Here is a 15725-nt window from a genome sequence, read left to right as displayed (position 1 = left end):
AAGAAGAAAGAAGACAGTGATAATAACTTTGAAAAGATTTTCTCCAGTTCTACAAATATTGTCATTAGAAGGATGTTTTGAACTTCTCGCTGCTATTAGCTTCAGCCAGCAGACCATCCCAAGTCCCATTCATTCTCCAAGAGTTAGGCTCCTGCCCCTTCACTTTATTCCATCCATATGAATTTAATTTGCCATTAATCTTATGGGGAAAAGATTAACATTTAAACAGCGCATTGTGTTACTGACATTGCAAACCTAGTCAGAATTTTTTAAATGTTTATTACTTTAACAAACATTTTTAGGATGTCACTACCATTTAGAGCTCAGTGGAAATCTGCTCCTGTTTTCAGAACAGAGTTAACGGAATGTTTCATTTTATCCAGCCAGGATATGGCTGGTTTGGAGAGTGCAGTAACTTTAACCCAGTGTGATCGATAATACTTTATGTAGTATTGTTATTAGATATCCCTCACCAGAGAGGATAATTGTCTTCCATAAACCTGAAGATGGTTGATAAGGCCGATTTGGGATCTGTAGATTTTATGACATTTGTTGTCATGTGAGATGTCTGGGTCATGTATTATCTGTTTAAGCAACAGTGTGACCTTTTCACTGCTTTCTCTTTCCTCCTGCTTTTGTCAATGTTGGGTCTCAAAATGCTGGGATTCTCCTCCCCACAGATCCTGCTGCCATCTGATTCAGTCCAAGGCAATGGTCTCCCAGTTGTTGATGTCAATGTTGCATTTCTTCATGTTAGCTTTCAGCACATTCTTGAAATGCCTCTTCTGTCCTCCTCTGGTGTGTGTGCCCTGACTGAGCTGGGAGATGAAGACGTGCTTTAGGAGCCTGACCAACCCAACAAAGCTGATGGCAGATGACAAATGCCTCAATGTTTGTGGTGCCTGCTTGTGAGAGGACACTGATGCTGTGTGTCTGTCCTCCTACTTAATAGGCAATTGATGATATGACTCCAGTGCTTTGAGGTGTCCCCCATACGTTGCCCATGTTTCAACCCCATACATTAAGATAAGGATCATGACCACATAGTAGACCATGAATTTGGTTTCAGTTTTCATGTTGCGACCTTCAAACACTCGTTTCATTAGGCGGCCATAGGCTGGACCAGAAAATTTCAAGAAATGCTGGATTTCTTTGTCAATGTCAGCCTTCTGTGAAAGATAACTTCTAGGATACTGGACGTGTTGTACGTTTTTCAGGCACTCATCATAAATCCTAATCAACGGGGCTGAGGCATGTGCATTTGAAACTTGTAATGGAGGGATTTGGTCATAGAATCCCTACAGTGCAGAAGGAAGCCATTTGGCCCATCGAGCACCAACAACTATCCCATCCAGGCCCTATACCTATAACCAACCTATTTACCCTACTTGTCTCCCTGATACTAAGCAGCATGACCAGTCAACCTAACCCGCACATGTTTCGACTATGGGAGGAAACCGGAGCACGAAGACATGGTGGGAATGTGCAGACAGTGACCCGAGGCCGGAATTGAACCTGGGTCCCTGGCGCGGTGAGGCAGCAGTGCTAACCACTGTGCCACCGTGCCATGGTCTTCTGAGTGTTGAAAGTAAGCCCCATTTTCTCATATGCCACAGTAAATACGTTGATAATTCTCTGGAGATCTGTTTCTAAAACAGCACTTACTGTAGCATCATCAGCATATTGGAGCTCAATGACTGAGTTGGGGGTGATCTTAGTTTTTGATCTTCTGTTTAGTAGCTCTAGTGCTGGTGACTATGCTTTTTTGGAGGTGGTGAGTACCAGCTACAAAATACTAGAACTGTACATCGATTATTATAAAAATGAACAACTATAGCCTAGATCTTAAGGTGAACATCTATTCAAATCCATGTACCACTCTTTCAGGAATCATTTAAACATTATGATTAATTGCGTTATTTATGAAGGCCCTTCCTTCTCAACCTTAGCCCTCGCCTGTGGTGTGGTAACCCTCAGGTTAAATCACCAGCTGTGTCTCTCTCAAAAAAGGGGGAGTACCCAATGGTCCTCTGGGACTTTACCGATTTTTATGATATGGTGTTGTTGGGAAATTTGGCAGTTATTAAAACAGTTTTACTGCTCTGACAGATGAAAGGGTTTAACTGTGCCTTTTATTATCTCTGTCACTGATGACTGTTCTGCTGTGCAGCAGAGCAGGTGAAAAGTTATGTGGTGACTGCCAGTGATTACTGACACCACCAGTCTCTTCTTTGCAGCTGTCATCTATAATAGCCCATGTGAAAGAAATGAAAGAGATAGACTATTAAAATCATTAAAGACACAGCCGGGCAGAACTGCTGGGTTTTCATTTGTTGTAATCGAATGCTCAGTCAATTGGTAAAAAGTCTCAGCGGTGGACCAGAAGCAGAGTGGAAATGTTTAGAAAAAATTAATAGGTGCACACTGCCATATTTTGTTGGGAGGCTATTCACTGGCTGCAATATCATTTTTCTGCTTCTCTTCCCTGGTTATCAGACATTATTCATTATGGGCAACTCCCGAACTGAAATGTCAGTATTGTGGCGTGCAGTATTAGTGTTGAACTTTCCCTTGTAAGTCTCGATTAACTTTAATTACTCATTATTTCATACAACCCATTCCTGTCAACGATAAAATGCACTTTAAACACATCTATAAGCTCTCGCCACCATTTATTAGTAATAAAAAAACCTGCATCTGTATAGTGCCTTTCATGATTTCAGGACATCCAAAGCACTTAATGCCAAATGAAGCATTTTCTTTTAAGTTGTAGTCACTTTTGGAACAAAGGAAATGTGGCTGCTAATTTTGCGTGCAATGAGCTCCCACAAACAGCGGTCAGATAATGATCAGGTCACCCATTTCTGTGATGTTGACTGAAGGATGAATGTTGACCAGCTCAATGAGGCTCACCCCCCCTGCCCTTTTTCAAGATAGTGTCATGGGATCCTTTATGTCCACCAGAGAGAACCGGTTTTAATTTTAATGTCTCATCTGGAGGGCAGCATCTCTGACAGTATAGCATTGTTCAGTACTGCACTGGATTGTCGGCGAAGACTTTTGAGCTCAAGTCTGTGGAGTGGGACTTGAACCCACAAATTTCTGACTCAGAAGCAAGTGTGCTGCCAGTTGAGTCACAGCTGACACAGTAAAGGAGTGTTATCATCATCAAAAAAATTGTATTTTTAAAAATTCTTACAAACATATGATGCGACAATGCAAGCCAAAACAAAACACATGATTGTGTCACTTTCATCTGACATCGCTATAATAATATACATAATTATTTGGGTTCCCGTCTCATCTTTAATAAAGGAAGCATTACCAAGACTTCTCCGTGAGAACATTGTCCCTTTACATTTTTTACAACCCAGAAAGTGAGTCTTGTGGACTCTTTCGATTCTCTGCTGTTTGAACTCAGATTATGTTGCTTCACATTCACATGTGGCTCCTTGAAAAATAATAGAAAAAATGCTTAGTTAATTCTTCCAAGTTATTTTGCAAAAATGTTGTAACCCTTTCATTATGTAATGTCTCTTCCATGAAAAGGACAAAGAAAAAGGGGGTTGTGAGTGCATTGATAATGAGTCAAGTGGGAAAACACTCACATCATCAAATACGACACAATTAATTGATCTAAAACAGTTGATCCTTTTAACCAGCTTGTGACTGATGTTCTTGTTGGCAAATGTCAGAAACATAGAATGATCTGTAGCAGGATCCCTTCCAACATTATGTCGGCCTCATAGTCATGAACTGAAGCTAATGTGTGTGATAATCTTTTTTAAAAAACTCCATTCACTGTTTGCATTTGTTAGTAAATTGTTAACACTATTCAGTACTGACACTAAGAACATTACCATTAGACTTTTGTTCACTGCTGTCCATGGAACAGTGTTAACAATTACTAACAAGTGCAAACAGTGAATGGAAAAAAAAGTCTAAGGATCATGTCGAACACTGAGTAACAGGCCCTGTAAAAAAATATTTAAAACACTTGATATGCTTTCCTCCATTGCTGACATGGATTCCTTTCTCAGTGTAATTTCATGGTTCCAAATACAGTGGTTTCCCTCTGGTACCTCGTCCAGTTGGCTGCTGTTCATGTGTGACCATTGACTTGTTGGCAAAATGATTAATTGTCATAGCCAAGTCCAACACTATCCTTACCACAAGCGCTGACACATGAACATATCCAGCAGGAGTTCCTAGTTAGCAATCGGAAATAGGGTATGGGATGGTTTTCTGCTTTATAACCTAGGGTATTGAAGCTAATTATAACACCCTTATGTCAACTTGGACGACAGTAGCCAACTTGATGACATCAAATGTAAAACCTCCTCCCTGTATGGCTCAGTATTATGCTACTCTGTTTATTTACTCCATGATCCATGAAGTTATCATTTGCAAAGAAAGGTCCGTGAAATGAAAAAAGGATTTTAACTCGGAACCCTGCTTCTTCCACGTGTTAACATTCTACCCTATCATAAATTTTCCTTACCCCTTCCATTTAATTTATTTAGAGAACATTCCCATCATAAAACTATTCAAACAATTACACTATTCATCTCTGGCTTGCTGCCCCAATAGTATAGTAACTATAGTGTCTCAAAATGTTTGACCACCTTACTCTATGCAGTAAAATCAGTAACATTTATGCCTATAACCTTCAGCCCAGCCAGGTTGCCACTGCTGTGTGAAGACAATAGGTTTCTTCTACACTCTCCTCTCAGTTGAAGTTGGCTACTTTATACTCACATTGTCCAGTTTGTGCTCAAAATCCAAGACAATAATAAGCGCAGCTCTTGTGAATGTTTCCTTGAACAGGGGCTCCCAAACTGGCTCGCAATCCCTGGTGGGGCTGTGGGATGTAATGTCCAAAACCGAAACTGAAAAGGAGACTCTGTCCCAAGGTCCCATGCATGCACCTGATTTTTATTTTCCATCTCACTGAAGGGGAATGACAGGCCATCCTCAATGGGAATGCTGGTTGGAGGACCAGTAAGTGGGGGGAGGGAGGACATGTTGCAGTTGGAGGGTTGTGTTGAGAGGCTGGGGCCAGGAAGTAGCCTCTACCGGCCTGCTGGAAACTCCTAGACTCCTTATTGGCATGATGCTTTTCTAATCGGTGGCTGAGTGCCAAGTGGGGGGATATCACGGAAGGTTTTGTTGAACTGATGGATCAATGGACTGCCAAAATATTGAATTTATTGATTTTCTCTACGACTGAAATATGATGGGCTTCCTTGCCTATGTCACAGACATATTTGGGAAACTAAATGAACTAAACAAAAAATTGCAAGGAAAGAACCCAAACATCCTGCAACTGAATGATCAGCTCACAACATTCATGAAGAAAATTGGGTTTTGAGTAATATGCTGACGTTGTCCCATTCTTGTGATGACCAACCACCATACTTTGCATCCTTTTCCCCTCATTTGGATATGACAACATTTGCTTGGGTCCAATCCTGGCTGGATTTGCCCACAGTTGAAATTAGACAACTTATTGAAATGTTATGCGATCGATCTTTGCCAAAAACACTTTTCTGACAGAATTCTGATTTGGTTGTAAAAACTGACTATCCAAACCAGATCACTGCTCACATGGCGAATGATGGTTCCTTTTCTCAGTGCTTATTTTTGTGAAGCTGGATTTAAGACACTGTTCCGTATTAAACCTCGATATTGATCAAGCCTTCATATCACATTGGAGATCTGGATGTAGACTATCACCACACTGCCAGCTTTTGAGGGACTGTGTCACAACATGCATGTCTGTGTGTCTCACCAAGTCCAGTGCTCTTTAATAATACAGCAGTGAAAATTAGTATCCAGCTGTTTTATCCTATTTTGGCACTTTAATAATGCAGTAGTGAAGGTTATTATCTTGATGTTTTGTTTAATTTTGGCATGAACAATGCAGTAGTAATGGTCATTATCCTGTTGTTTTGTTTTATTTTTGCGCTAATAATACAGTAGTGAAGGTTATTATCTTGCTGTTTTTTTCAGTTTTGGCACATCAATAATGAAATAATGAAGCTTACTATCATGCTGTTTTGTCACATTTTGGTGCCCCCCACCCACTGGGCTCAGCAACTTAAAATCTGAAGGCCATCTTCTACCCCCACCACTCAACATCTCTGGGATCCCACCTGGTCTGAGGCAATAAAATGGGGTCTCATGGGGAAAAAGTTTGGGAAACAAAGCCCTAGAATTATTCTTGTTGCTCTTTTTCATACTCTTGTCTGCAATTTGATTGCTCAGTTTTGAAAACTGGTTGTTATTCAATATGTAAAATACTAAGGCCCACCTGTAGCGGGTTTTCCGGCAGCAGAGGTGGGTCGCTATTGGCTGGTAGGTTCCCTGGCTGGTGAGCAACGCAAAGGGCATTGACTTTGGCAAGACTGGGAGATCCGGCCCATGACCAATGAAATCTTCCGGCCTCTGGGCGCGGCATGTGAGCGGCGAGAATCGGTGCTGGTCTCCATTAGTGAAAACCTGGTGCGATGGCCATGCCGGGGACTCCTAGGCCATTGAAGCTGCTGGGTGGTCTGGGACATGGCCGGGCAGTGTCCATCAAGTAGTGATCACGTGGCAGTGCCCATCAGACACTCTGACAGTGCCCACTGGACATCCTGGCAGTGCCCACCGGACACCCAGCCGTGGCCACCAGACAACCTGTCAGTGGCAGTTGGGCACCGCCAGTGTGCTGGGGCAATGCCAAGGGGATGGACCTGTGGAGGCTATGAAAGGGGGTTATGATGGGGGCGCTATGCAGGGGCAGTCATGCAGGGGTGAAGGGGATCATGATGGGGGGCATGTCAGGGGGTCAGGCAGGGAGACCCATTAGGAGTGCCCCGATGTCCAGATGCCAACGACCCATTTCAGGGAGGGAGTGGGGGATCATGCCGCCAATGAAGAAGGGGATCCCGATGTCCATTGGAGGTGGTGTGGGGGGACCGGATCTCCCAGTGCACTGTGAGATTGGGGCACCCCGTGGAACGGCGCCCGAGCGCTCAGAAGCTGGGCTCACCGGCGTGTTTAGGCCCCGCCCATCAAGTACTGGACTCATCACTCCCCCAAAAAATGAATGTGGGCGGAATTCTACCGGCATGTCCGCCCGAGGTTTGTACAGTCCTGCCTGAGGCCAAGGGAGAATGCCGTCCTCCGAGCCGTGGGGCAGGCGTGCCGGTAAAAGACCAGCCAATGTGTGGCATGATTGCAGTGCGGAGCATGGATCACTACGTATTTTCATCGTTCTGACACTTTTGGGAAAATTCCATCCATTGGCCAGAATTTTCCAGCAATTCACGCTGGCGGGATTCTCCAGTCCCGCTGCAGTGAATGGAGATTTGGCTGAGCGCCAGATTCTCCGTCCTCGCTTGCAGCGGCAATGGGGCATGAACGGCTGGAAGATTGCGCCCATTATGGATATGTAAGTGCTGTCTCCCTCTCTGTTCCAAGTCCATGGCTCTGCTTTTAAATGCTATTAACTGCTATTATAGTAAATGCAGTGGATATAACAGAATTAGACAAATGCATAGTCTGGAGTTGGATAGAAATCCAAATGTAAATGATAGAAGGATGTAACAGAGATAGAAATGAATTGAAGGTGCAGAGTGACACGGCTCAGAATCTGGAGTATTTTAGGAATGAATATCCTTTCCCTGTGTTGCTATGACATGTAGTATTAGAATCATGGAATAGTTACAGCACTGGAGAAGTCCATTCAGCCTGTGGGTGTATTTGGCGGCTCTCTGCTAGAGCAATCTACCCAGCCCCACTCCCTCAATCTTTCTTGTCGTCTTGCATTTTTTCTCTTTGTGTTTATTCAATTCCTTTTTGAAAACCACAATTGAATTTGCCTCCAAAACACAGTCAGGCAGTGCATTCTAGATCTTAACTACTCACTGAGTAGAACTGTTTTCCTCATGTCACCATTGGTTCTTCGGCCAATCACCTTAAATTAGTGTTCTCAGATTTTCAACTAATGGGAATAGTTTCTTTCTCCCTATCTGCTCCCGTTATGATTCTGAAAACATGATAGCCACCTGCTATCTTCTCAACCTTCTCTTCTCCAAAGACAGCAACATCAGCTTTTCCAGTCTATCCACATAACTGATGTCCCTCATCTCATAAACCATTCTTGTAAGTCTTTTCTGTAGCCTCTATAAAGCCTTTACATCCTTCTTAAATTGTGATGCCAGAATTGGATATAGTATTCTAGTTGAGGCTAAGCCAGTGTTTTATAATTGTTCATCATAACACTCTCGCATTTGTACTCCACACCTCTGTTATAAAGTCCAGGATCTCAAATATCTTTTTAAACACCTTCAACCATTTATGAATACCCACCCCCTTTAGAATTGTACATGATTTTGCATTGCCTCTCCTCTTTCTTCCTACTGGGCAGCACGGTGGCACAGTGGTTAGCACTGCTACCTCACAGCCCCAGGGACCCGGGGTTCAATTCCCGGCTGGGTCACTATCTGTGTGGAGTCTGCATGTCCTCCCTGTGTCTGCATGGGTTTCCTCCGGGTGCTCCGGTTTCCTCCCACAAGTCCGAAAGACACGCTGGCTAAATTCTCCCTCAGTGTACCCTAATAGGCACCGGAGTGTGGCGACTAGGGGGATTTTCGCAGTAACTTCATTGCAGTGTTAATGTAAGCCTACTTGTAACATAAATAAGATGTATCACCTCATATTGTTCTGCATTACATTTCATCTGACATGTGTTTGCCCAGTCCAACCAACCTGTCTATGTCTTAAAGTCTAGACCCACAACCTCACCCTTCACAATATTTCCAAGTTTTGTGTCATCTGAACATTTTGAAATGATGCCCCATGCATCCAAGCACAGACCATTAACATTTATCAAGAAAACCAGGGTCCTAATACCAATCCTTGGGGAACACCATTGTAATACCAACTTCCAGTACAAAGAAACAACTGTCCACCACTATTCTGTTTTCTATAACTCAGCCAACTTTGACTTGATGCTGCCACTCTCCCTTTTATCCCATGGACCTTAACTTTGCTGACAAACTGTTACTTGGCATTTTATCACATTACACAATTGCCCTCATTAACCCTCTCTGTTACCTCATCGAAAAGCTCAATCAAGTTAGATAGGCATGATTTGTCTTTGACAAGTTCATGCTGGCTTTTCTTAATGAATCCACATTGTCCAAGTGGCTATTAATCTTGCCCTGAAGTATTGCTTCTAAAGGCTTTCCCAAAACCAAACTGACTGGTCTATAGTTGCTGGGCTTATCAGAATACCATGTTTTGTATAAGGGTGCAATATTTTCAGTTCTCTGGCACCACTCCAGTATCTAAGGGAAAGATTGCAAGATTATAGCCAATAACTCCACATTTCTTTTTACTTCCCTCAGCATCCTCGGATGTATCCCATCTGGTACTGGCAACTTATTATCTTTAAGTGTAGCCATCCTTTCCATTATCTCATCTTTATTACTTTTTAGCCCATTCAGTACCTCCTCTTTCACTATGACTTTGGCAGTATCTTCTTTGGTGAAGACAGATACAAAGTATTGATTTTAGTTTCAGATATTCCCTCTGCTTCCATGCATAGATCCCCCTTTTGATCCTTAATCAGCCACACCCCCTCTTACTATCCTTTTACAATTTAGATTCCTGATTCCCTTTTATTTTATCTGCCAGTCTCCTTTCATGCTCTCTTTTTGCCATCTCTCTCATGGAGTCAAGGGTAAATCAACATTCAAGGAGCCAAAGAGAAGTTTGTCATCTGTTAAATGAATAAAATTTGAAATATAAAGCAACTGTATCACACAATTTCAGATCCCTAGTTCCTTGAAAGTCACATATTGAACTAATAGTGTACAGCCAACAGTGAGGATGTTTATTTTAAAGGCTTACATAAATTCTTAAATATTAGCGATGTTTTGTACAATTCATATAATGCCTAGAGTAGAATATTCATACCTCAACATCACGGTTTTTGTGTCAGAGTAAGTACTTTAAACATTACTTTCCAAGTCAATATCAGCTGAAAGGTCTCGGAATAGACTTAACAAGCTATAGCATCAGTTTGAATTTAACCATTTCAGATCAAAACGATTGGTTGTATTTTTTTGAACAACAGTTGTTAGTAATGAAACTGCTGTTGCCATTTACATCTCCTCTGGGTCTATCTTTTGTTTATTTTTTTCTCCCATTACCTTGCACCTTTTTGTCATTTAATCTCTTCTGCCTTTCACTCTCTCATACACCGTCCCTTTTGCTCTCCCCTGCCTCACTCCGACTCCTATACTTGCTTAAAATCTGACTTTCCTTCAGTGCTGATGACAGGTCACTGATCAGGAAGGTTAATTCTGTGTTTCTTTCTCCACAGATGTTGGCAGACCTGCTGAGTATTTCCAGCATTTCTTGTTTTTAGGTCGCAACAGCTTGGTGCAGTTGATCATACTTTAGTGCCTGAATCAAATTTTCAATCTTCCAAAATATAAGCACGTTACCAAGATAGACATTTTATTATAGCACAGGGAGAGTGCTGCAGTATCGAAAAAGCTAACCTGTAGATGTGATATAAAAGCAAAATACTCCAGATGCTGGAAAACTTAAATGAAAATAAAGTGCTGGAAAAACTCAGCAAATATAGCAGGAAAGGGAAATTGAGTTAGCATTCTGAGTGCAATATGGCTCTTCCTCAGCACCCTTACTTTAGATGTGATGTTAAACTGAGGCCCATCTGCTTGTTCCTGTTGGACAGCGGGGTGTAAAAGATCCCTTGCATTGTTTGAAGGGAACTGTCCCAGTGTCCTCAATCAACACCTCCAAAACCCAATTAACTGATCATTCATCATCTCTTTTCTGTTGTTAAACGGTACTATGTAAATGTAAATTTATTCTTTTTATAAAGTTATATTTAGTCAGAGTAGTATTTTGGAACCATGTTGCATGAGTTTAGTGTAGTGTACTATTAGTGTGGTACAACAGCTGTAGTAATTCAAGGCCACAATGCCAGCCTAGAGTGTTACCAATGTCGTTATTGTATAATGTTATTCCTTTCGCTTTCACATCACGATTCAAGTGTATAATTGAGTATTAGCATATGGATTGATGAAAAGATGCACCATGAGCAACAAAGAAAACATACACAAAATTAATGCAGTGCAATGTTAGCCAGAAATGTTACAGCCTTTGTTCTACAGTTTGAGATAATCAGCACCTAATGAGGAGAGGCCTGTTCTATGCTGCGAGTTACAATATTACTGCATCTAGCTATGATATCTAAAGACGCAGGTTCTGTAGTGGATTAGGGGGGTCTGTGAGCTGATTAAAGCGCAAGTTGATGGCCACAGCTTTAATCAGCTCACAGACGCCTATCAGAGAGAAGAGCTTGCAGATTCAGTTACTGCAGCCATTAGTAGACAACTGTGTTCCAATCCATCGCTGTCTATGACAGCACTGCTTAGAAGTAATCTTAGAATGCTCTTAATGGCTATCAGAATTAAAGGGGCATTGCTTTCATGAAAGTATGTTTGACAAATCTTTTTTCATTTATTTAGAGACATATCACCAGGTGATGTAAGTTACACTGAAAATTATACTTTTGTCAAATAGTTCTCCAATTCTCTTCTCAATTTTCACTGTTCCTTGCCACTTCAGCTGTTTAGTGTGAAGCTTCAGGGATTTCTTGCTAGTAGTGACTCAGGGACAGTTCACTGATGTAACTCGAACAGAAAGCAACTCACAATTCCATTGTGACAGGGCTCCTGATTCTTAAAGAACTTGTCTGACCTCAACATTCCTACAAAATCACTCTATACCAGCAAGTGCAAAAGCATAGAATGACACAAAAGTGCAGTATCCTGCAATTTTGAAAATCAGAGGAATCAAGAGACATTAGGTTTTTGATGCTAATACGAATACATTTGTATATCCCAAAGCACTGCTACATTAATAAGGTTTGATGGTCCTCAGTTAGTGCCTCGATAATTCAGATGTTGTTTGGCCAAAGATTTTTGTATCTTCTCTTTTTTTTATTATTGAGAAAAGTACAGGTCAATAGTGCAGGCACCACCTCAGATTTTACAAAAAAAGGAATAGGAGAGAGGGTGAGATGTATCAAAGGGTGCTATTTATACACAGGCAATCTCAGTCACCCTCCACAGCGACATATGCTTCTTATTTGATATTTTAACATTTGTTTTTTATGAAACTCAAGTAGTACTCAAACCGGTTGCCAAGTATTAGAAGATAGATGAATAAAACATGAACGGAAAGAGCACTTTCCATCTGCAGAAATAAACTAAAAACAGAAGTTTAGTTACCAAAATGTAATATTTTACTGTTTTTACCTGACATGCTACACTTGTCGTCAGTGTGACTGTCACTAGGATTGTGATGTATGTTAAGTACGTATTTGTTCTATTTATGTACCTTTAACATAGTACATTTTGCAGAGTTTGGTTGAGGCTCCCACTGCTTGTCACCATGGAGATCTGTTTTGTTGAATACACGAATAAGAATAATTTTTCTTTTCGGTTTTGCAGCTGATTGTTAATCAGTTAATTGTTCATATCCAGGAATCTAACAAGTACAAATAGCCAGACCCACCGTCCTAAACTATTATTTGTTATTATCATTCGAAAACAGCACATAGGACTTCTCTATAAGTAGTGGTTAGAGATAATTGTCGCCAGCTATGTAATTAATGAGAGCTTGTAGTGGGTTCCTACATTGAACAATGACTCATGATTCTGTGGAATTGTATGCAAGAAGGTTCCCTCCACGCTGTAACGATTTTAATATATATCTCTGTGGAAACTTTAGGACCTGGGTAGCAATGTAGACCAGGGGTGAAGGTGGGGAACAGAGCATTGGATAAAAAATACAGAAGGTTGAGTTTCCTTTGCGTACTATGGAGTCGAGTGATTAACAAGCTTGACTTCTATTTGGGTGGGGAGCACTCCGAAATGGGCTGCAGGATCAGGCAGGCCCTATCCCCAACCCCAGAGGTCTTTGTATGGGGGGGTGTGGTCTAATAGGTGGAGCTTGGGAAGTCAAGGAAACCTTCCTGTTTCTCCTGGCCCACAAGCAGTGCTGTGAAGGCATTTACTTTCTCCCTGAAGTAATCCTTGCCTCCCTTCATTTGCTGGGCTTCCCAAGTCTTATGAATCCTGATTGCCAACTGTAAAGCTTACAAATCTAAGGCTGCCAGCCTTATTAACATATTTAAATTGACAACCTGCCTCATGGGAGAGGGTTGGCTCCCTGTTCCTTGTCCTGCCTCCATAAAGTCCCGAAGTGGGTGGGTTAGAGGCTGACTGGGGTCAAGGTTGAGAGCTTTAAAATTTTCATATCCCCCTCCCCTCCGCTTCCCAATCCACCTGTTTGAGTTAAAACTTCCGCCAGGTTTCAGCTATGACACGCTGTGAATTTCTTCAGGACCTCTTCCTCTCCAATGCTGTAACTTTGGCAGAAGTTCTTCGGATATCTTATCCTTATGCACAAGCTGGAATTTCACTGAACTTCTACCAAAGTCGCGGTAGCCATTGGAAGAAGCCCCAAGGAAATTCACAGCCTCTGATTTTAAAAAACGAGCCATATTTGGGACTGAAATATTTAAAAGCCACCAGATAATGTTTATCTAAAGACCATTTGATTTCAAAGTGCCCCTACTTCTTCTGACCGCAACATCTATTTCCTCAACGTTATAGATGAGTACTCCCGATTCCCTTTTGCCATTCCCTGCTCGGACATAACTTCAGCCACGGTCGTCAGGGCCCTGCACGGCCTCTTCACCCTGTTCGGTTTCCCTAGCTACATCCATAGCGACCGGGGATCCTCCTTCATGAGTGATGAGCTGCGTCAGTACCTGCTCTCTAAGGGCATAGCCTCGAGTAGGACTACCAACTATAACCCCAGGGGAAATGGACAGGTAGAGAGGGAGAATGTGACAGTCTGGAGATGGTATTTCAGTGTTTTGTCATAAAATATTTAAATTTATAAAAACCTGCCATTTCAAATCAGTAATTTTCCTGAAATCTGCCTATGTAATTGTAATCATTGTTTGAAGGGATAAATATGATGTACTTTTAGGTAAGCTAGTGTTTTTGTGTTTTCTTTCAGTAATACTGATTATTAAATTACTTAATTGAGAAAATATATTAATAGTTCCACAGGGCATTGGTGAGACCACATCTAGAGTAATGTGTATAGCTTGTTTCCTTGGGAAAGGACACACCTGCATTGAAAGCAGTTCAGAGAAGGTTTACTTGGCTGATTCCTGGGACGAGGGGGTTGTCTTCTGAGGAAAATTTAGAACTGGGATTCGATCTTGCCTGTGGCTGGGATTCTCCAGTCCTGCAGCAGTGAATGGAGATTTGGCTGAGCATCAAATTCTCAGTTTTCACTGGCAGTAAGGGTGGGACGTCCGACATGAGAAAATCCCAGCCTAGGCCTCTAGTCATTGGAGTTTAAAAGAATGAGAGGTGATCTTATTGAAAGATAAGATTCTAAGGGGGTTTGATAGGTTGCTGAGAGAATGTTTCCTCTCATGGGGGAGTCTAGAACTAGGGGGAACAGCCTAAAATTAAGGAGTCTTCCATTTAAGATAGAGATGAGGAAGAATTTCTTCTCTCAGAGCGGCATTAGTCTTTGGAATTTTCTTCCTGAGATACCAGTAGAAGCTTGGTCATTGAATGTGTTCAAGACTGAATTAGACGTATTTTTGCTCTACAAATGAGTCAAGGATTGTGGGTTGTGGGTGCACAGACAAGAAAGTGAATTTAAGGCTAATGTCAAATCATCCATGATCTTATTGAATGGTGGAGCAGCCTTGAGGAACCAAATAGCCTACCTATTTCTTACGTTCTTGAGATTCTTTTTCTGTGTGCACTCTTAAGAGTTGTCTAACTCTTATTTCCTCTAATGTCACATTTCCATCATCATATTTTGTTAACCGGCTCAGTATTTTAAAAATGTGGCAAATCCAAACTGAAAAAGTGGCGAAGGTGCATGGGCAAAGTGCGATAGAAGTTAGAGACATGTGCATGCGCACACGCACAAAATCTGAATCGCATTCTTCCTGCTCGCTTATACGCTGCGGGTTTCTGGATTGAATCTCTGCAGGGATCCATGTTTTGATGTGCCAAATTATTTGACTCTAGGCAGGTCCCAATTCCCCTAATCTAGAGATGAAATATTTGGTATCATTGCCGCCGTCTTGTTCAGTAGAAACATTGTGCAGCCGCATTGACTATACTTTGCATTGCTAATACTTTAATGCAACTTCAGTTTTTGTGTATGTGGCAATCAGTTTAAGCCATATTGAGAAATTGATCACTTTCGCTTTTGCCCCTCAATCTTCACAAACAAGTGTAAAGTTAGATATACAAGAAATCAGAAACAGTTTAAAATTCCCTCTGTGCTTCAACGATGAATGGATTTTCCTTCGGTTGACCACAAATGGGGGATGGTGGCACAAGTCCTGACTGATGAACTTTACTTACCAAGTAAGATTTTACTACACTGGCTTAGGAACTGTAAAAATACAGTTACTCACACTTTTTCTTTCATCTTATTTTACAAGGGCTACAGCTACACAGAGAGGCCAAGTCATATTCAAGGATGCCCTGGTTCAGCAGCTGTGTGAGCAAGGAGGTAAGAGAGAACCTAGTTCACATTGTTACCTGGAAAATAAACTGCCTTTTCTCCTATTTTAGCTCAAGCAG

At 41.7% G+C, this 15725-nt stretch overlaps 1 protein-coding gene across 3 annotated transcripts in view; it reads left to right on the top strand.

Annotated features, from left to right (window-relative positions):
• The window catches only part of reln (reelin), a 343770-nt gene that overhangs the window by 90580 nt on the left and 237465 nt on the right, over nucleotides 1-15725 (top strand). For all 3 annotated transcript variants that reach the window (XM_078235653.1, XM_078235652.1, XM_078235651.1), the window contains exon 5: nucleotides 15584-15654. In XM_078235653.1, coding sequence (XP_078091779.1) covers nucleotides 15584-15654 — 71 coding nt within the window. The remainder of the gene's footprint in view (nucleotides 1-15583; nucleotides 15655-15725) is intronic.

Source organism: Mustelus asterias, chromosome 19 (genome assembly GCF_964213995.1).
Source record: "Mustelus asterias chromosome 19, sMusAst1.hap1.1, whole genome shotgun sequence".
Lineage (NCBI taxonomy): Eukaryota > Metazoa > Chordata > Chondrichthyes > Carcharhiniformes > Triakidae > Mustelus > Mustelus asterias.
Note: the sequence above shows the minus strand (reverse complement) of the source record. Positions and strands in the feature narration are given on the sequence as shown.